The following is a 19710-nucleotide window of genomic DNA, read 5'->3' as shown; positions in this document are numbered from 1 at the left end:
TACTCGGATGGGCAGAATACAAGGTCATTCTTTTATGTATGTTTGCAAAGAATTCACTTTGGCCAAGCCCAAGCACAATGTCCTGCCTTGGATGGCTATCCGCCGCCAGAGGTATAAGAATGGCATCGATTCCCCCCCCGGAGTGTCGAACTTGACACAAGCCAACATTACCTACTACAGATTCTTTGACAGGTTCAAGACATTCCTTTCTTGAATTTTTTATACATTCCTTGAAGTTCCAACCCTGGTGGTGGTTCATACATATACACTTTACAACTGCACATATACACAAGATCACAAATCACATTCCCTTCTTTGACACAAGAAACATAAAACCAATCTGTCAAAATGATCTCTTCAATCGCTACCGTCATCGTCGCCTCAGCTGCCGCCGTCTCTGCTGGTGTCATCTCCAAGCGTGGCCAGAGCATCAGCGTCACCCCCCATGATCAGTACTCTTCGACCATCGGTGTCATTGGGGGCATGATCAACGCCAACCGTGTTGCCTACTGGCCCACATATCCCTCCTGCGACAACATCTGCGTCAAGGTGTCTTACCAGGGCCGCAGCCTCAACCTCCTCCATATTGACAAGTCTGGTGGCGCCCACGACATCTCGTACGATGCCTGGAACTACCTTGTCTCTGGCAAGTCTGCCAAGGAAAGCCCTCAGACGGGAGGCGGCATCACCATGGAGTATGAGGACGTCCCTGCCGACGATTGCAAGGACCTCCTCCACAACGACAAGTTGCCTCTCATTGCCGTCAACGGCATGTCATATATCGGTGGTTGCGACAAAAACAGCTGGGCTGTCAAGAACTACGAGTTTTACAACCTCGCGGACACTCAGGGCACATCTGGCTGGGACGAGCTCTGCACTCTCGACCTGGCTGTCAGCAACCAGCCAAAGTGCCCTCATACCCTTGGTGGGCAAAACAAACCTACTGGCGTCGAAGTCGTCAACATTCAGTACGGCACTGGCAAGGAGGTGAAGGCTACTTAAGACGTTAGGAAGGAAACAAGAATGATGGACCACTTTTATATTGTACATATATTTTCTTCTCTAGGATCCCATACCATGTAGTACACATGACTCCCCAATGGAAAAATTGGAAAGGATCAAAAGACTTGGGCAAAAACAAAATTGATTACCTGCATATCAATCATGATTCGACCCTACATTTCTGTGAAACACTGTGATGTGATGGAAAATCAATGCCGATGAGGCCGTTTCAGAGGTGGCAAGGATACTGCCAGGGCCTGGCCGAAACAGAATTGTCGTTCGTCGCATGATACAATAACGATGCTCTTGCATGAATCAGCAATCAAACGGGTTGGACAAAGACAGATTGCAGGTAGCGCAATCCCTTTGGCTGTGCGCAGGTGTCAGTGATGTTATATACCCCACTTTATCTGCGATACTTGCTAGTACATCTTTTTTAAGGGTAGCCTTGTGTGTGCCTGGTAGCTTTACGTATATATAATACTTTACTTTATATATAAATTCCTAGGTGATTTAAGTATCTTTTATTTAATTAGTTAATATCCTTGGTCGGTACATAACTGGCACCTGCGCACAGCCAAAGGGATACATACGATAAAGTCCTGTGCCCCCGCGCGCGCGAGACGTCATGTGCGTGACAGTTCCATGTTTGTAATTAAGTGAGTGAGTGCCGGACAAGGGGATTTCCAATGGATGACATAAGACGGAGCAGATTGTTCGACAACGACGCCGGCCCACAATTTTCTGCGCATTTCCATTTGACCATTTTCGCCGAGGTCGAATCATAGATCCATGGCTCTGACTAATTGAGCCGGCCCAGCCTCCGTTGAAGGCGCTCACTTTACCGTCAACAACCACAAGGCACCAAGCACGACATAATTAAGCTCGCCTCTCCCTACTTGTGCGATTGTGAGTCAATCCAGCAGAGCGACAAGACGACAAGATACGCAGCTCCCAAGGCTCCGCGCCCGGCCGACCCATACGCCCGTTGCCGACAATGCCGTCGTCCAACACGCCTCCCGAGTTCGGCGAGACCAGCCATCTCCCGTCGTTTTACTCACCGCGCTCAACGCCCGTCGATGCAGCTGCGTCCAGCGGCCACCATCAAGACGCTCACCAAGATGTAGACGAACTCTCGCTCTCACAACAGGGTTCCCAAGATGCCGCCACCACGCCGCAATCGCAATCGCAACCGCCTCCGCCGTCGTTGCTGTCCCCCGCCTTCACCCCGCCGCAGACTCCTGGAACGCAAACGCCCACGAGAGCCGGACCGCGCGGCGTCCCGGTAGACAGCTCAATCCCCGACGGCGGATGCGGCAACAAAAGACCAAGGCTGCTGCAGACGCTTCCCGAGGTGCAATGCATTGTCCGCGCGCGCATCCCCACCGTCACGGGCACAGAAATGTTCCTCCACCTATACACCAACAACGTCGACAACAAGGAGCACCTGGCCATTGTGTTTGGCAACCACATCCGAAGCAAGAGCCTCGACGCCCCCCGCGAGGGAGAGACCGAGATGGACAGGATGATCCGCGGCGCCTACACGGGCAGACTGTTCCCCGGCCGGACAACCAGCGGCATGGACGCCGGCCAGGCAGCGCCCGCCACGCCGGCCACGCCCGGGCAGGGCTCGCAGCCGCCCCTGGTGCGCATCCATTCCGAGTGCTACACGGGCGAGACTGCCTGGTCGGCACGCTGCGACTGCGGCGAGCAGCTCGACGAGGCGGCCCGGCTGATGGGCATGCCCGGCAACGCCTCTGGCGGCATCATCATCTACCTCCGCCAAGAGGGGCGGGGCATCGGGCTGGGCGAGAAGCTCAAGGCGTACAACCTGCAGGATCTGGGGTCCGACACGGTCGAGGCGAACCTGCTGCTGAGACACCCCGCCGACGCGAGGAGCTACGGCCTGGCCACGGCCATGCTGCTGGACTTGGGGCAGCACGACGTGCGTCTGCTGACCAACAACCCTGACAAGATTCGGGCCGTCGAGGGCCCCAACAGGGAGGTTGTGGTCAAGGAGAGGGTGGCCATGGTGCCGCTGTCCTGGAAGGGCAAGGGCGGCTTCAGGAGCCAGGAGGTGGAGGGCTATCTCAAGACAAAGGTATGTTTTTTTCTGAATGCCGGGGTGCTTCTCACGTCCTCTCGTGTTGCTAGCGGATCGTTGACTGATGACTTTGTAGATTGAAAAGATGGGCCACATGCTGGACAGGGATCGGCCCACGTAGAACGAGACAAAAGAACAATCTTGGGCATGGAAGTCTGGTTTTTTACGCGCATTACGGAGTTGGGTTGCCGGAGGCTGGCATGTTTGAACACTGATAGCGAATATTTGCATAACATGTAAATTACATGACAATTCTCCAAAATTATGGATGAGTCTTGAATGAGTCTTTCCTAGACGAGATATTTCTGGTGGGATGTATTTCCAACCGCATGTCTTGTCTGCCGTCTACCCACGCACCCAGCCTCCAGCTACATGTACGGAGTACCTTGAGCTGAAGTCTGGTGTGACACTGTGACGTCCTTCTGGGCCCACAATAATTTTCGACCACCCCAAATAGTTCCTTGGTGCCTGACGTTTTGCTCACTTCTTTCGAACCGCTCGACAACACGGACTGTGAATTTCCATCTCTCAGCTGTGGTTGCTCGTCAGCCTTTGCTCGCCGCTCGAATAGCTTCTTTCGACTCTTTCATGCAACCATGCCGCGATAGAACATGTCAGCCCAAGATATCCGACTGCGCCTCGCCATCCGGCGACACGGCGTGCCGGAGATCAAGCTCGTCTGGCCGTGTGCTTGCTCCTCAGACACGACCATTGCCAAACTGCTGACCCATGTCAACGAGGTGGTGCCATTGGAGAGCAGCGAATGGGGGCTAGAGGACTATGCGGTCGAGCTTTTAGATGACAAGGGAGGGAGCTACGAGTGTCTGCATTTTCAGCTGGTTTCGCAGATTTTGAAGGATGAGGACCATGTAGTGTGCGTTTCTCGGGCTCAACTACCATCGATTTCCGGACTTGGCTGACATGACACATGTAGAATCCGGTCCCTTTTGACAGACGACATCCGAAGACGCCGGCTCAGCGGACGGCACCAGATTTCAACAGACGGCAAGCATCTTGTCGATGGGCTGGCATTCGGGCGACCGTGGCTGCGAACACCTCGCGATCGGCCGGCTTTTGAGCTGCCTCCCCGTAAAAGAGCGCGAATTGAACAACAGGACATGGCTGAGCAGGAGCAGGAGCCAGAGCAGTTGCTCCTAGAAGGGCCGCCTCGACCTGACGAAGCTCCCGACGGTCGTCTGCAATCCATCTTGGTCAACGGGGGTGGAGATCTTGATGACTCGGAGGACCAAGATGATGAATTTGAACCTGATCAGGACACTGAGCAGAGTGTGTCTGGTGATGGTGAAGACGATGTTGACGTCGACTATTCGCCAGGGGCGTTGGTTGAGGAGCTTCGGCTTCTAGACGAAGACGAAGACAGTGGTAACAACCAGTCGGCTTCGAACGAACCCACTTTGGAACAACTAGGTGTGCTTCGGATGGCATTCCCTCTTTTATCGTTCTCGACAATCGAAAAGGAGCTTTTTCGACAAAAGCAAAACTTGAGGAAGACGTATGATACGCTACGACGGTCGACTGCCCCGAGCCTTAGCTTTGACGATATGATGGATCGGATGGTTACAGGGCTCTTGGAGCAGCATGAATCCTCACCCGTGCAGCCCGTAATGCCCTCTCTCTTTCATCATTCACGACCAGCTTCGAAGCCTCTTATTGAGGAAGTAGACAGCAATGGCTCGGATACGTCAACTTCAGGGTCAAGCTACGACGGTAGTTCTGATCCCGCCGACGACGAGCATGACGAGGGCGATTCGAGCTACGAGAACACCAGTGACTCTCCGAATGAGAGCTCGGACAGCGATAGTGACGATTCATCCGATGATAGTTCAAGTGATTCAGACGAATCCGAGTCCGAACCCCAGCCTGGGTCTAAGCTTGTACCAGAGGCTCCGAGGCCTCAGAAGGCATTGGTCAAAAGTGAGGGAACCGCGCCTCACGAAGGCCTCTCAAGAACACAAAAACGCAATGCTCGACGGAAACGGGCCAGACTCTTGGGTCGGCAAGAGGGGGTCGGGACGCCAGAATTTGACGACGCAGAGCTTCTGGCTCGGAAGGAGGCTTTGTTGGGCGCCCTGTCCGAGGATGCTTCCCTGGAGACCACAAGTGAGCCGATCGTGGCCAATGGCAAATCGACACAGACACCAGAAAACCCTCGCAGCGAGACGTTACCCGACAGTAACGATTCGGCAGGACGGCGTGCTCGAGTGGACATGGGGGCGGGGAGAAGAATGCTATTTGGGGCGCTGGGGCTCAAGAACCCCAAGTCCAAAGCCGACGAAGAGCGCATCAAGGAGGGGCTTATGAAGGATGTCAAGGCTTTGCATAATCCCAGAATCGTCCAAGTTGTCGATAGCGAAGACACGGAGCAACCTAGCGAGGACAACGCCAACCCTGACGCATGGAAATCCAAGATTACATATCGGGCGGTGGAATGTTGCCACGAGGGCATGGTGCTGTCGGAGCCTCCATTCCCCTTTGTTCAACGATGGGACCCTCAACAACAATACGGATCCATGCGCAAACGAAAGCGGGAATCTCAAGCTTACTATGACGACTCTTATGCCGAAGAAGGCTCGGGCGTGTTTGGGGAGGAGGCAGACGCAATCGACACAAAAAGCAACTCAAAAACGAAACAGTTCGCAAGGCGTCGGGATCCGTTTGGCACCCATGTGAATGGGGTGGAAGAGGCTCCTACCAATGGCGATGGCGTCGGTGATGTGGAAGTTGAAGATCTGCCCGCATTGCCCGAAGATATGGGCAGCCTTGCCACGCTGGAGAAGGGCAGTGCCAAGGAAGGGATGGTGATTACGTGGAAGCAGTGCATCATGTCGAAAGCAACACAGTGGCAGCCCGTGATTGCTTCCGTCACCGGAGAGGTCCTCTCCGGAAGTAGCGAGTCAAGTCTGGAAGTACGACTGGCGTTGAGGGATCGTGAGCACAAGGAGAAGGTTTTCGATGAGAAGGGCCAGCGGGTATATGATAAGTTTGAGGTGCCTGATTTTGAAGAGGACGAAGAAGAGGCGGATGACGGACACCGGACTATTGGCTGGGGCGAGATGATTGAGCCCAAGATTCTTCAGGCCACGTCGCCGCGTACGGAGGGAGCGCGGGATGAATGATTTCCGTCACTGACGGTCACCTTGGGTTGGAGTGCTCGGGCATTACATTACATTTTGGCGTTGGGGGCCTGCCAGATACCACGTGTATAATAGGGCTACGGGTGTTGGTAAACAGTGTACATGCATCATTTGTAAATTCGTATCGCAGACGAGGCGTGTCAGCCACGAGATTTGTTTAACAATAGTCGCGAGCAGTCTATTCTCAGCATCTGGCTACACAGCGCGAGTGGTTGGTGGTTCACGCTTGAACGGGAGGACTCAGTCTTGGCGTGCCAGAGTTGGGTAGTGAGTAACGGATGGTTGAAACAACGGCTGGATTGGGTAGGGACAGTCGATCGTGACCGGCGCCAAAAGGCGGGGGATCGGCCAAATCTACTGGGTAAGCACGAGCCGTGAAGTCTTGGCATCTTCAGCTGTGGCGGGACGAGCTCGTCCTTGCACCGCAAGACGCGTGAGCGCCTGGTGCCGGGTTCCTGGGCAGTCCAGACGTCCTTTTAGCGACTCGACTCGTGGAGAGTAAAAAGGAGCACATGTCTGAAGTCTGGGCGGTCAGGCCAGATCGCTGTGCAGTCGAGCTGGTTGGTGCCTCGAGGGTCCATGGCCAGAGTGTCCCGAGGTGCCACCAGCACAAATGGACGGCGCATCGCCTCCAGTCAAATCGATGACCCGTGTCAGCGTTGGGCGCGCGTGGCATTGCCCGTCATGGCGGAATACACCACTGGGCCTGGGGTGATGTGTCGGAGCGCTCGGTACATGTTGGAAAAGTTGGCGTTGAGGGGTCTTTGAAGAAGGGGACTTGGTCGTCTGATGTGGTTGGTGGTGGGTGGTGTAAGTTCCAAGTCCCCAACTTGAAGGTCCCACGGGGGCCATGTGATCGGATGTGACCCCAATCAACGTCAAACCAGTGCCTCAATGTTAGTCATTTGTGAACCCCCAAGCCCGGACGGCCGTGAGAAGTCTCGAACATGTAAAAAGGCAAAGACCTCCCGCCGTGGGAGGTTTTCCCACATGCCGTATTTTTCATACTCGCTTCTCAACCGCCCTAGCATTCACCCATCATTTTTTATCCGCGTACACATGTGAACGGTGGTGCGAGGGATACATCTCGTCTTGGCAACCACACTGCCGCACGGCACACAGCCCGGGCCAAATACGACCTCCGAGAACCGATGTACGCCCTTTCTCCGAGTGAACCGGCCTCTGCATCAGAGCATACTATAAAACACTAGATTCCTAGAAGAAGAGAAAAAAAAAAAAAAGACTCCCGTCAGCAAAGGGCAACCCGAGCAGATCAACCTCCCACCCCAGCGGGGCATAAGCAGACCGATCATGTCCCCACGCCTACCCTACACATCGCCGTGGCGGCGGCCCGCCATCCTGCTCGCCGCCCTCCTCCTCCTCTCGTGGTCGCTGCCCGCACACGCAGAGAGAGACGCCGACGTCGACGAGTCCATCAAGAGGATACGCCATGGGCCGGTGCTCCCCCCGGATCCCACGGGCACGGGGTACAAGAGAGCCCCCCGACAAGACGGTACCTACGACCCTCTCAAAAGGCGGAGCGAGCTCGGCGGTAACCATGACACAAGGGCGGGCGGCAATCACCAACCACACGGCCTCGACGCCGAGGGACGTGGCGACCCGGACGCTCGCCGCGCCGGCCGTCGAGACGCGCCTGGCCCCGCGCCAATACCGGCCTACACGCCCGTCGTGACGCCGGCGCCGGACCAGGACGCCGTCCTGGCGAGCCAGGGCTACCGCCAGGTCACGTACTATACTTGCAATACTGTCGGCGGCAACGAGCACTGCGGCTGGCATGTGCCCGTTGTCAAGGCCCAGGGCGTGAGGGGGGATTCCGCCACCGTGTGGGTCGTTGTCGGGTGTTTGGCCGGCGTGTTTGCCCTGGGCTTGATGTAGGGCTGTTTTGCTGGTCATGCGGTATGAATGTTTTTTTTACGATTGCATGGTCTGGTGTATACACACACATTTGGTTGCGGGTATGGACTTGGGCCCATTGGGGGTTGGGACCGTGGGATGAAATGGGTGTTGTGGTGCTTGCGCAGATATCGTGATACCCGCTGCTGGACAGCAAGCCGCGCTGTTTGAATATAGCTCTTTTTTTTTTCATATTTCCCTTGGTCACATGGTACCTACCGTCGTGCAGTCTCATCGGGTGCTAACCCGCTACAGTCCAGAAACACTACATGGTAGGTCATGGTAGTGCCTAAACACATTCACACACTCTTCACAAATATGCCCCAAGCCACCGGGATGCTCGTACTATGTGAACCACATGTATCGTAATTTTTTGGTCCGAAACCGAAACACCGTTGATTTCATGCTAGTGTAGTCAAGGGAGACCATGGAAGCCGTGGTCTCACCCGTCCGTTCCCCCAAAAAAGCCGAACGCGTTCCCAGAGGTTCGTGAACATAGTTTCCCGTATGCCCAAGAAATCCAAGCGCCCCGCGGTACGCTGATACCACACATCCGCGAACGCAGCCACAACACAGCCTTGCCCATCGCCCCCGTTTTTACAACGATGCACGTCACGCTTATTTGTCCTTCTTCGCCTTGGCACCCTTGACCTTTGCCGTGCCACGGAGCGTCTTCTGTCGGTTCTTGCGCTGCTTGCCTGCGGGGGTATGTTAGCACTCTTGTTGCGCCTTTTGCCTCGTACAAATGTTCGAGTCTGCGTGGGTTCCGGGCGACGACTTGCACGCCGGGGGGGTGCGGGCGACGTACGCTGCTGTCTGCTGGCACGCTCGGGCTTGGTGGCCATGCCGACGCGGACAAGGCGGTAGGTGGGCTCAAACTTCTTCAGGGCCTCGGGGGAGTCGTAGATGAGGGCGAAGCCGGTGGTCTTGCCGCCACCGAACTGGGTTCGCAGGCCAAAAACCTGGACCTGGTCCTTCTGCACCTTGTACATGCCGCTGAGCTTCTCGCGGAGCTCCTCCTTGGCGATGTTGGCGCGGTTGGGGTGGAGGATGTCACTATTCGATGCATTAGCATTGCATGTTTGTTTCCCACGTAATCATCATTCCTCGTGCCGCGCAAGAATTTGGTCTTATTCGTATTTCACGGGGCGATGGCTTCGTCTGGTAGGAATCTCATCGAGCCGATGGGTTGATGAATGATGTGTATGCCCGTCCGCGCTGCGCATGCTCCAAGTGAATTGAAAAATTTGGTTCACTTCTCAGTCGTCGAGGATCTTATGAGAGCTGAACATGTTGACTCGGGTAATGGCCATATTTTTTTTTTCGTCTTGTCGTCGAATTTGTCGCCTGAGAAATTTTGCAGATAGTGACGCCGAGCCCCGTGAAGTCGACGTTCAAATTGCGCGGCACCATCGAAGAGGAGGGGTTTTCAAACTCACACGACCATCTGCTTGCGACCCAGCAGAGGGTTACGGATGAACTTGCGAGTTCGAAGAGTAACGGGGCTGTCGTTGTCCGCCATGGTTGCGGTGTTGTGATGTTGTCTCTGTGGTGGTGACGGAGGAGAGACTGGGCGTTGGGCGTGGTGACTTCAAATCCGTGAGGGTTGAGAGGGCCAGCGAAATCTGACCCAGGGCGAAAATTCCGTCGGCCGCCCGTGTCGCTTAAACTGGGTCCAACCCTAACAGTTTGTGCGTGCGTTGCTGTGGGGGTTCAAAAAGCATGTGTGTGCCTGAGGAATCCGGCTTCTGCTTAGTCGCACAAAATTTCACTGGAAAAACCACGTGATGCGCCGGACAAGTTTCGGAAAATTACATTGCCATTTTGGGATGTTGAACCCCACACTGTCTCCGCGCGGGTGGCATGACGAGGCAGGAGCACGCGAGCTTTCAAGCCGTCAACTGTTGTAACTTGAATTGAGCATCTGCAAATGGACTGGTGCTCTGGCCAACATGGATCCTCCATGGAGGCAAGAGGTAGATCGGTTCTGTTACCAATACCTTCAGCTAGAGTCCATTCTTGACTATCCTCAAGACAAGTTTCTCCGTTTGGAAGATGTTCAGGATGACATCTACAAGCGTATCTTTTGTGATGAGACGGGTAGTGTCGGGCCCCCAGACAGATATCGCATCAAAATTTTGAAGGAACTTGTGTTCCGAATAGAGTCTGCCATAGACGATTGGGATAGATATGTAAGTTTTCTCCTCGTAGTTTTACATCCATTCTCAAGCCATAATCATGGTCGTTCTGACCAAAGGGTCAAAGGCGGTATCAGATGATATCATGAACACACTATCGGCACTTCTGGCCACTCCCATGCCACCAGATGCTGTATCAGCGCAAAAGAAGTGCTATGTAACATATCACCTGTCCTTGCTTGGGCGTGAGACGCAGTCAAAGACGGCCGCTCCACATCCGAGCATCACACTCCTCGAAAATCGAAACCTAATTGCCGCGGGCGGTACTACGGGCCACAGGACCTGGGAGGCGGCATTGCAATTGGGACAATACCTGTGCCAAAATCCGTCACTTGTCGCAGGAAAACGCGTGCTGGAATTGGGTGCTGGTACCGGATACCCGTCTATACTCTGCGTGAAGCATTTGCAAGCAGCACACGCCATTGCTTCGGATGGATCCGACGACGTCATTAACAACCTGCCGGATAATTTGTTCCTCAACAGCCTCCAGGACTCGTCGAAAATCACCCTGATGGATATCAAATGGGGACACGCATTGGTTGGCACGGAGGATGAGAAATGGAATGGCGGCCAGCCAGTCGATGTCGTGCTGGGTGCTGATATCACGTATGATGATCGAGTTATGCCGGCCTTGGTCGCGACGCTTTTCGACCTCTTTGGGATGTATCCAAGTGTTCAAGTATACATATCGGCAACCGAACGAAACGCAGAGACATACCAGGCGTTTCTGAAGGTGTGCAGACAGCGAGACCTGGCTGTGGAGGATCTGCACGTTGATTTGCCTCCTCGATCGCAGCAGAATGGCCCGTTTTTCGATGACCAACTGGCGATACACTTGTGCAGGGTGGCTAGAATTTGATGGGACGGTGGGAAGATGATGATCATGTCATGGCATAATAGTGGGAGGATCAGCCCGAAGCCCGGGACTTTCCTTGGCCACAGTTTCTGCGGAAGTGTCAGCCAGGATATGGAAGCAAGGAAGTTGGGACGTTGAAATTCGTTTTAGCGAGGGTCATTATTACTGCCGTCACTTGCTGTGGAGGCCGTCACCCTCTCCCAATTACCGGCGGTCCCTACTGTTGACGCCATCCGCCGTGTGGGACGGGGGCTTGTCTCATGACGGTAGCGGCGCGCATCGGTCTGTGGGGAGGCGAAACCGTATGTATGTGAAGTCATGGACTGGGAAATTGTCTTGCACCAGGTGCAGGTACGGACAGAGTTATTTATCACAGTAACTATGTACCTCCCTAGGTACTTAAGTAGTTGGTGAGATGACGCCACGGAGAGGCCAGGCATTGTTCCGGTCGTGGGCAAACGACCCCACAAGGTAGCTACTTTTCAGAGCCATACTGTATTCAATTGTTCATCAAAGAGGCTCTCGCGGCCTCATTCATGATGGGTAACGAGGCTCCTCCGTGTTCTGGTTGGCGAACGAAACGTGGATGAGCGTACCCCATCATTTGGAACCCCGGCGACACGCGTTTCCAGCGGGTCAGCATATCGATGTCTTGTTTCCTGCAAGTTTGAAAGTTGGCAGGGGCCATAGCACGTCTGACTCTCGACGAGTGGTAATAGCAGCTAGCTACAGAGTAGGCGAGCTGGACGATCCTGTCGGTCCATGGGGCCGTCGGCTGCACCCAGAGAAGAAGAAAGCCTGGCACAACAATGGGTGGGACATCTTTACCATGTACTCCGTACGAGGTAGGCTGGTGGCATCATACTCTGGCGCAGTACTCGACATGGGCAGCATGGGTTGTACGTACTGTTGGGTTGGTTGGATCGCAGACCAGTCAGTTCATCGATGGCGGCATTGTCTTGTTTGCTTGTTGCAGCGCCGTGTTGTCTGGTATTGCACACAAATCACAAATATTGCAACAAAGCTTCGTTTGTGGCCGTTTTCCGTGGCCCGTGCCTGCCATGATTTCAGAATTGCATAATTTCCCCGGCATGTTTCGTGCCAGGGTTGATTTGATTGCCCATGTGCGGTTGCTCCGCCTCTTTAAGCATCAATGCCATGACACTGCGCTATTTCCGTGGCGGCATCAAGCCGTCGTTGGGGCCCACCGTACTCCGTACCTGGACAAGACGTTACAATATTGTGGACTAGCATCACAGCATATCGTGCCCAGCTATGTGCCAGACACAGCATGGTCTGTGGCAGCGGGAGACAGGCTCGGAGAGCCAATGGCCAGCGAAATACCATGAACAAACTTCTAGAAGCAGCTGCAAAACGCTGTCCACGTCTCGATGAAATCGGCGCCTTATGTCTGGTACTCCGTACTCTCACTACGGAATGTGGCTACTCGTGTTCCCTGCGAAACATGATGAGCCGCTCAACACGTCAACGTATCAAGAACCGCTACTCCGTACTCCGTACTGCGATGCAAATGTTGTAGACTTGTAGTACACCCATGTTTGTTCCGAGTCTCTTCGTTGCCTCCACTGAGCGCGTACAAATACATATCGAGACTCCCACCACCGTCACCTGAACCTCACTTGCAGATTTGTCCCCCAACGGGCCTACCTCTTCTCGTCGCTTCAGCCAAAAGAACCTGCAGCCGGTCTGTCCTGCTTGTCCATCCTAGGTGTCACGTCCCCAGGCAGGGCAGTTTGTATGTATTCCACCCTCCAAACAATCCCTGGCCTGATTCTGGACCAGTCTCGTTCCAGTCGGGCGCCACAAGCATACCACCCAAATCACGACACCACGGACCAGTCAACCAGTCAACCGGTGCCACCACCTCACCACCTCACCACCTCGTCACCTCAGTTCGTGCCGCCTAGCGCGCAATCACCGTGTTGCCCAATGGCCGGCCCCAGCTCCGGGTGACAGTGACAGTGACAGTGACTGGCCTTCGCTTTCCCAAGTGGCAGCTTGTGGCAGCTCGCGTCTGATGGTGTGTTGTGAGGACCGCCTACGCCCCCGATCTGGGTCTCTCCATTGCTCGCCATCTGGTCGGATTACTCCGTACATATGTACTCTGCATCTCGATATCTCTGCGTCTCTGGCTGAAAGGCCCAACCGCCTGCGCTATACCAACATGCGGTAGCGCCATCCAGCTCACGAGCCTTCAGCTCCGTTCCGGGCTTCTCTCGTTACCGCCGTGTCGTGGAAAGAAAGTGCCAAGTGTCGCCACCGCCATCAACGCCATTGGCCAGGCTGTTCATTGCGGCAGGGAGAAGAGAGGATGAGGCAGGATGTATTTGCTGATGGAAAAGTATACACTAGTATCAGTAGTTATTCGTGTATACGTCTTGGTGTTCAAATATTCAATGTTCTGCCCATAGACTGTACAAGTCAGAGCACGAGCTGAAGACGCTGTGCCCAGGTGCCCACTCGAGCTCCGGTCATCTCCCGCCTCCCGTGCATCCTTTTTCAAGCATTCCTCCCCCCTGCTCCTTCCATCCTCTACATTTTCCCATTGTCAATATTGCACATTCTGCTTCTAGATTCTCAAAGCTGAAAACATACCCTGACCTTGACAGAATTGAAGAATTGACCCGATCGTCACCCCCTATTCATATGTGTGGTTTTATTCACAGCACGCCTCATTTCCAACACGGACCATCCCCACCCCCTGGCTAATCGCCCCCAGCAAGTCTCCGTGCAGACGGTGACAGCTACACCTGCTCACCAGACACCCTCCCGTCATCATCCTCTTCTTTTCCTCCGTCAAAAAGCAAAAGCGGCGGTGGATTGACAGAAATACCATTTGATATCAGCCTACTCCATACTACCAGCAAAGGCCATCAACCACGTTTCCTGCTGCACTAGTGGATACACAGATCCGCGGGCTGAACAGAGTGGGCTCCTTCTGCAGCTGCGTCCATCCAGTGCTGCATCGTCGCAACGAACCCCCCGCTCATGGTATACCGCCTGCCGCCTGTTGCCCAAGACCGATCATTCATTCACCTTCAATGGGCTTGTTATAAAGAGCTCCGTTTCTGACTCAAACAAATCTCTTGACTCCCGCTGCGCTCCTTCAAGCCAAGGGAAGCACCCATACCGACCCCCACGCTTCCTCTCCAGACACAGCCAAAATGACCTCGAGCAAGACACAAACCTACAACTTTGCTCTGCAAAAGTACATGCTTCTGCAGGAGCAGCATGAGGAACTCTCCAGCCACCTCGAACAGATTCGGCCGCGCAAGGCGTCAGTCACGAGCGTCTCAACTCGATCATCCAGCACTTCGTCGATATCGACATCACCAAGGCGATACTCGGGGAGCGGTGAATGTAAATTTGGTCGCACTCGGGCCCGCTGCGGCCGAGACGCTGCTGGCCCCGGATCGCTGGGCACAATTCTAGACGAAGAAACCATACATGCCATCTCTGCTGAAGAGCAGCGCCTGTTTGACGTCAACGAGAGCATTAAACGCGCCCTGACAGAACTCCTCAACTGTGACGCAGTGCGCGGCAACAACTCGATGCGCATGTGGGCGCAAGTCAGATTAATGGAGACGGAGAAGGAACTTCGCTCAGGTCGCCGACGCAGGAGCTCTCCCTGCATGGAGTGAGCGGCCGAATGATCGCTTCAGCAAGGTTTTTCTACCTGATCATTATTGCTAATACCCGACTTCTTGCATTGGCGCTGCCTGCTATAATATCTTTCTTGCTTTGGAAATTGTTTGCAATCACGGCGTTTATGGGTAGTGGAAACAAAGGTTATGGGCTTCTTGGGTTAAAAAGCGATGTAGTGGCATTCACCGAGGCCTCACAAAATGGCGATACAGAACGTCGTGAGGACGTTCTTTGCATGGCGTTTGTTATGTACTTCTACCCTGTGCTTCTGACAGCATCTTGCTGCAGCATTGCTACGAGCATCCATCGTCCTAGTAACGAACGTGTTCTACCATGCAGGTTACAGAATCTGTTATTTGAAATCGAGAATCAACTTTGTCCAAAAAAAATATGTGTCTCCCAGATTGTGACGGATTGCAGTGACGACACCATTTTGGCTTGACCGCCCATCAACTGAGAAGTGGATCACAATTCTAGAGATAGTCTATGATCTGCGGTAGATTTTTGTCGATCAACGCCGCGAATATAATAACATCCGGTACCATGAGATATTTTTAAAGCGTGATAGTCAAGAACTTCTTTACCTCTTTTTATATTATAGTGTATAATAAAGTAGAGCGTGACGGCTACCTGACCTGTTCAGATTGTTACGTTTTACCTCTCACAGAAACAAGCACGCTAGGCGTTTGCCAAGAAAATGCTTGGCCCTGAGCGTTAGTAGCTGGGAACCAACCATGATCTGCAGAGATTGGGGAGGTCCACTTGCTGGGGCTGGAAATTGTTGCACCGGACATTTGGTGGCCCATTCTACTGCATGCATGTACTCAGTGCTAGTACATAGTACTTCTCCGTACTTGACTACAGGTATTGGTTTATCATTAGGTACGGAGTACTGGGTCAACGTACGAAGCAGGACAGGAAAAATGCGGAGTGTTCCATATGTACGTATCTTGGAATCTACTCCGTACAACCACTAACATTCACACTTTAGAATCAAATGAACACTGCTGGCACCAGAGTTCTCGATTGACAGTATACTCCGTAGCCCTACCTGAATGGACTGCTTTGTTCTCATCCTTCATGTTGAATTGGCTTTTGCCTACAGTGCGGACATCACGTGAGATGATCCGCAGCCTCTCGGCAAAATATCGGCAAGCGGGTCCACATTAGAAAGCTACGGGATCTTGCGACAGCTGTTAAACATTAGAGCTAGCTGTTTGAGACTTTGCTGTGTCTAGGTCTACGGCGACCTGCACCTCAACGTCAAATTTTTGCACGACGCGTCCATGCACATCACCGCTGCTTATGGACGGCGTTTTGGAACTGACTTCAGAAGCCTCGCCTGAATTCACCAGCACTAGGCAGTTCTAACCAACACGCATCGCAATGTCGGTTCTCTTGGAGACTAGCGTTGGTGACATTGTCATCGACTTGCTGGTCGAGCATGCGCCAAAGCTGTGTGAGAAGTAAGGCATTCACCCAGATCTTTTGTTAGTCAAGTATTGCTAACACCACGAGCAGTTTCCTGAAGCTTTGCAAAGTCAAATACTACAATTTTTCTCCGGTCCACTCCGTGCAAAAGAACTTTTCATTCCAGACCGGCGACCCTTTGGGGCCATTGTCCAAACAATCCGATGGAGGCTCTTCAATATGGGGTTATATATCTGGGGATCCTTCGAAGCAATCATTCCCTGCTTTTTTCCACCCGAAGCTGAAGCATCTTGAGCGCGGCACAGTTAGCATGGCCACGGTTCCCCTCTCCGCCGATCCCGATACGCGCCTTGCCGCCTCACAATTTCTTATTACTCTTGGGGAAGAAACAGATTTTTTGGACGGCAAAGCCGCTATATTCGGCAAAGTTGTGGAAGGATTTGATGCCTTGGAAAAAATCAATGAAGCCATTGTTGATGATAAAGGCTATCCTTTGATCGACATCCGAATCAAGCACACAGTCGTACTGGACGACCCATATCCGGACCCTTCCGGGTTAAGAGAGCCCAGCTCAAGCCCTCCACCTACGGAATCTCAGTTGAAAACAGTACGGATTGCTGACGAGGCAGCCTTGCACGAGGATGACGGGGTAGACGAGGCTGAGCTGGAACGCCGGCGCCGTCAAACCGAGGCCAATGCACAAGCCTTGACCTTGGAAATGATGGGAGACCTGCCATTTGCCGAGGTGAAGCCGCCAGAGAATGTTCTTTTTGTCTGCAAATTGAATCCAGTCACTGGCGACGAAGATCTGGAACTAATCTTTGGCCGATTTGGCAAAATTTTGAGTTGTGAAGTAATCCGAGACGCCAAAACAGGAGACAGCTTACAATACGCATTCATAGAGTACGAAGACAAAGCATCCTGCGAAGCCGCTTACTTCAAAATGCAAGGCGTCTTGATAGATGATCGAAGAATTCACGTTGATTTCTCACAGAGTGTCAGTAAACTGAGCGATGTTTGGAGAAAGGACACAAATACCAAACGACGGGCAAATGCTTCGCGTGGTGGTTGGGGCGGTGTTGATGAACTGGAAAAGAGAAGGCAATACCGAGCTGAAGTAGACGCGCCACAGAAAAATAACTACGGCATGGTTTATGGTGATGAGGAGATGAAGGGACGTCATGAGCGGAGCGAACGAAGGGACATTCGAGGAGAGAATCCCTCGTCAGTGGGAGAAGGTCGGCGAAATGATCAAGGCGCTCGAAGCCGCAGCCCGCGCATACGAGAACGAAGTCGCGATAGGCAGCTGGGCCGGAGGGACGTCCATCGTCATGGGGACATGAGAGAATGGGACCGTAGAGATCGAAATCCTAGGTACAACGACAAGGACAGATACAGGCACAGAGCCAGGGATAGGGATCGAGATGAACACCAAGACAAAAACAAAGAACACCGTGACGACTCGTATCGTCCAAGACGATGAAATGAATCTACAACTTAGGGATACACATTGGTCGCGTCTTACGAGACAAATGTATTGCTCGACATCTAACGTTGTTCCTCGAGGGGAATTTTGAATGCTCAGGACTCGACTCGTCAATACCCAATCACGACAGTGGTATTCGTGCTACGTCGCGCACTCTGGACATTGTCTGGAGCAAGCCTCACTGCACCATGCAAGGTGGCCAGAAAATCTGCTTTTCTGACCGCCTATGCAAACATGGCAAACGCCTTGCCAAATTGGCTTGTGACGAGTCTTGTACACTTCGAGCAGTCACCAATCAAAAAGACATCGCAGAATAAAAAAAAAAGACAAAAAAAAAAGGCACATGTGACCTCAGCATCTTGCGTCGGGGACCCGAGCAATTTTGCCAGCACCAGGCTATGTTTCACAAACTGAGCCACCCAGCGGCTTGGAATCGCCGACAAGCGAGAAAGACAGACGAAATCATCCCCTGACTGCTGGTTTTGGCCCCCAGTCTTTCCGAAACTTCGGCATAAGCTGGCAGCAGCCCTAGTCGAATTACCAGACGCGGCCCACGGCACCCGAAAACACCAGAGTTTCCCACTCTATTGGCAGGTTCAGTACTGTTCTTGCTCCATATCGGATAGCTTAAGCCCTCGTGTAGTGCACCGAGTGATGCATGTTGAAGTCTAAATATAAACAAGTGCATGCTCGTGTCGGATAAGTGGTCAATATGACATCATGCTAGAGCTTGTCCGGCTTATTTATCAAAGGGATACTAGGACCGCACTCAAAATCTTCCTTGTAATAGGGATGACTGAATGCTTACCAAGAGAAACGACCCTCAGAACACTTCTCAGGAATATGGCGGGCTGCGTGTTGAAGGGCCATGTTTACCGTACTGCAGCAACCAAGAAGATTTGGCGAGAAACCGTCATCATACCGAGACAACTGCGGAGCCGCTCAATAGCTTCTGGGCCCTGGATTCACCGAGTCTGGGGTAGCCGACCGAGTTAGCACTACTACTACTACTACTACAATCTATGGAAGAGATTTAGTAATCGTCACATTTCAAGTCCGCCCCAGCGGACATGTCCCCATGTAAGCTTGCTTGTCCGGATAACCAGGGCGGCCAACTGCATATTGCCGAAATCTGTCAACTTGATAGTTCCAGGACGTCAACCCCAAAGCACCATCAACAATCGAAATCAGGGTGGCCAGCTGTGGCAACATTGACACAACATCTCAATTTGGATACCGCTAGCGATCTTTGACAGGCATCGGAAGAGCCTCCAGGCGTGGCCAACCCTGGTTTGTGTAGCTCAAAGCTGTTTGGATACAGGACGTACGCTAAATAAGTTTACACGATGTTTCTGCCCTGGCGTGCAGCCTCACATCGAGTTTCGCATGAATAGGCCGCCAAGCTTGTTACGCCTGCAGCGATGGATGGCCAGCAACGTCTTTTCCGAACAAGATTAGCCGAGAATAGAATGGCGGTGATGACATACATGCAGACCCTCGACCCCCCGGTTTTCAATTACGAACCTAGTACTCCGTACTCCGTACCCAGAAGCTTCCCCTGTTGTTTTGCATGTGGGTGCATGGTGGCTGCGGAAGCCACCGTTGTTCCCGAACCTCTTTTAGCCCAGACTGACCTGGGATCCTGCTTCCATGGTTCGAAAACAACCTCGACCCTGGTCGAATCCTCGATCCAGCTAGCCTCTGATACAACTACAAGAAGGAACAAATTGCTGTGGCGGCAGAAGCCTGACTAGGGGGGCCCTAGTTATCCCTTGGTGGTGGTGCGCCACCCTTCATGCTTGTACGATGACAGTATCGGCCCTGCTTTTTCAACTTCGTCCGTGTCGCTTCATGAGGCATGCCCCTTAGCCTCGAGAAGCTGTTTTTTCTTCTGAACG

General features: G+C 53.1%; 8 protein-coding genes across 8 annotated transcripts; 7 read left to right on the top strand and 1 right to left on the bottom strand.

The window, feature by feature from the left end:
* Window positions 1-348: 348 nt before the first annotated feature.
* MAA_08034 (Cerato-platanin) lies at window positions 349-1002 on the top strand (the record flags this gene model as incomplete). Its single annotated transcript, XM_007826032.1, has 1 exon — window positions 349-1002. The coding sequence occupies one exon, from the start codon at window positions 349-351 to the stop codon at window positions 1000-1002; it is 654 nt and encodes a 217-aa protein (XP_007824223.1).
* Window positions 1003-1999: 997 nt separating this feature from the next.
* MAA_08035 (synthase) lies at window positions 2000-3227 on the top strand (the record flags this gene model as incomplete). Its single annotated transcript, XM_007826033.1, has 2 exons — window positions 2000-3103; window positions 3183-3227. The coding sequence occupies 2 exons, from the start codon at window positions 2000-2002 to the stop codon at window positions 3225-3227; spliced, it is 1149 nt and encodes a 382-aa protein (XP_007824224.1).
* A 490-nt stretch (window positions 3228-3717) lies between these two features.
* MAA_11162 (transcription factor atf21) lies at window positions 3718-6243 on the top strand (the record flags this gene model as incomplete). The annotated part of the gene is made up of 2 exons (XM_011413128.1): window positions 3718-3980; window positions 4041-6243. The coding sequence occupies 2 exons, from the start codon at window positions 3718-3720 to the stop codon at window positions 6241-6243; spliced, it is 2466 nt and encodes an 821-aa protein (XP_011411430.1).
* Window positions 6244-7572: 1329 nt separating this feature from the next.
* Window positions 7573-8157, top strand: MAA_08036 (uncharacterized protein; the record flags this gene model as incomplete). The annotated part of the gene is made up of 1 exon (XM_007826034.1): window positions 7573-8157. The coding sequence occupies one exon, from the start codon at window positions 7573-7575 to the stop codon at window positions 8155-8157; it is 585 nt and encodes a 194-aa protein (XP_007824225.1).
* A 636-nt stretch (window positions 8158-8793) lies between these two features.
* Window positions 8794-9697, bottom strand: MAA_08037 (uncharacterized protein; the record flags this gene model as incomplete). Its single annotated transcript, XM_007826035.1, has 3 exons — window positions 8794-8873; window positions 8984-9231; window positions 9615-9697. 3 exons carry the CDS (start codon window positions 9695-9697, stop codon window positions 8794-8796), a joined length of 411 nt encoding a protein of 136 aa, XP_007824226.1.
* A 430-nt stretch (window positions 9698-10127) lies between these two features.
* Window positions 10128-11232, top strand: MAA_08038 (FAM86A protein; the record flags this gene model as incomplete). Its single annotated transcript, XM_007826036.2, has 2 exons — window positions 10128-10367; window positions 10441-11232. 2 exons carry the CDS (start codon window positions 10128-10130, stop codon window positions 11230-11232), a joined length of 1032 nt encoding a protein of 343 aa, XP_007824227.2.
* A 3182-nt stretch (window positions 11233-14414) lies between these two features.
* MAA_08039 (uncharacterized protein) lies at window positions 14415-14891 on the top strand (the record flags this gene model as incomplete). The annotated part of the gene is made up of 1 exon (XM_007826037.1): window positions 14415-14891. One exon carries the CDS (start codon window positions 14415-14417, stop codon window positions 14889-14891), a length of 477 nt encoding a protein of 158 aa, XP_007824228.1.
* A 1390-nt stretch (window positions 14892-16281) lies between these two features.
* MAA_08040 (peptidyl-prolyl cis-trans isomerase cyp6) lies at window positions 16282-17809 on the top strand (the record flags this gene model as incomplete). The annotated part of the gene is made up of 2 exons (XM_007826038.1): window positions 16282-16361; window positions 16417-17809. The coding sequence occupies 2 exons, from the start codon at window positions 16282-16284 to the stop codon at window positions 17807-17809; spliced, it is 1473 nt and encodes a 490-aa protein (XP_007824229.1).
* Window positions 17810-19710: the final 1901 nt, after the last annotated feature.

This window comes from Metarhizium robertsii, assembly GCF_000187425.2.
Source record: "Metarhizium robertsii ARSEF 23 chromosome Unknown MAA_Scf_4, whole genome shotgun sequence".
NCBI lineage: Eukaryota > Fungi > Ascomycota > Sordariomycetes > Hypocreales > Clavicipitaceae > Metarhizium > Metarhizium robertsii.
The sequence above is the reverse complement of the archived record's forward strand: the minus strand, read 5'-3'. Positions and strand labels throughout refer to the sequence as shown.